Source organism: Aureococcus anophagefferens (assembly GCF_000186865.1).
Source record: "Aureococcus anophagefferens unplaced genomic scaffold AURANscaffold_181, whole genome shotgun sequence".
Lineage (NCBI taxonomy): Eukaryota > Pelagophyceae > Pelagomonadales > Pelagomonadaceae > Aureococcus > Aureococcus anophagefferens.
The window spans coordinates 12,055-12,941 of NW_008705723.1; the positions used below are offsets into that span (position 1 = coordinate 12,055).

At 74.0% G+C, this 887-nt stretch overlaps 1 protein-coding gene across 1 annotated transcript in view; it reads left to right on the forward strand.

Annotated features, from left to right (window-relative positions):
* Positions 1–884, forward strand: part of AURANDRAFT_68506 (hypothetical protein) — a gene marked incomplete at both ends in the record, with an annotated part of 12,255 nt that extends 11,371 nt beyond the window's left edge. The window contains one exon of the mRNA XM_009044200.1: positions 265–884. Within this exon, the coding sequence (XP_009042448.1) occupies positions 265–884 (620 nt within the window). The remainder of the gene's footprint in view (positions 1–264) is intronic.
* Positions 885–887: the final 3 nt, after the last annotated feature.

Genomic DNA, 887 nt, shown 5'->3' on the forward strand with positions numbered 1-887 from the left:
GGGCGGGTCTCAACATCGTCGCTTCTGCGACCTTTTCTTTTGGTTTGGGGCTGATGGCGGGCACGAGTTCACTTACGAGTCCTCTCCGCGCCGCGGTCTCACTTCGTGTTGAACTCAACGAGGCCTTCAACGCGATGAGTCGCTCGAGAAGCAGCACTCACATGCGTAGTTGATGGAGGCTGGTGCATTCTCACAGGCAGCAGCGCTCGCGTACGACACCGCGTGAGACGCACGCGAACCGCGCGCGAGCCTCTGCAAAACGAGGCGATGGTCGAGAAGCTGCTGCGGCGCGCGCTCGCGTCGAAGCGCGGCCGCATCTTCTTCCTCGCCACGGCTGGCGTGACGCTCTGCGTGCGGCGCCTGCGGCGGCGGCGGCGGGCGCTCCTGCTCGCGCGGCGCCTCGCGCGCGGGCCGGCCAAGGCCGAGGCGTGCTACAGCCCCGTGGAGTGGAGCGACGACGACGACGGCGACGAGGAGCCGCACGCGCTCCCGGAGCCGCCCGAGTTCCGGCGCCACGAGGCCGGCGACGACGGGCGCGGCGGCGCGCGGCTCCGGCCCGCGGACGCGCGCGCCGCCGCGCGCTGGCTCGCCGCGACGCATCTCGGGTTCCTCTTCGGGTCGCCCGGCGCCGACGAGCGCGACGCCGCGGCGCTCCGGGCCGCGGTGCTCGCGCGCGTGACCTGGCGGCGCTACCGCGACGGCGCGACGATCCTGGAGCGGGGCGCCGCGCGCGACGCGCTCGTGCTCGTCGTGTCGGGCGTCGCGGAGCTCTACGAGGAGGCGGACGACGACGACGGCGACGGCGACGCGCCGCGCTGCGGCGCCCTCAGCCGCGCGACGTCGGGCAGCTCCCAGGTCGGCCTGGACCTCGACGACGGCGACCGGTC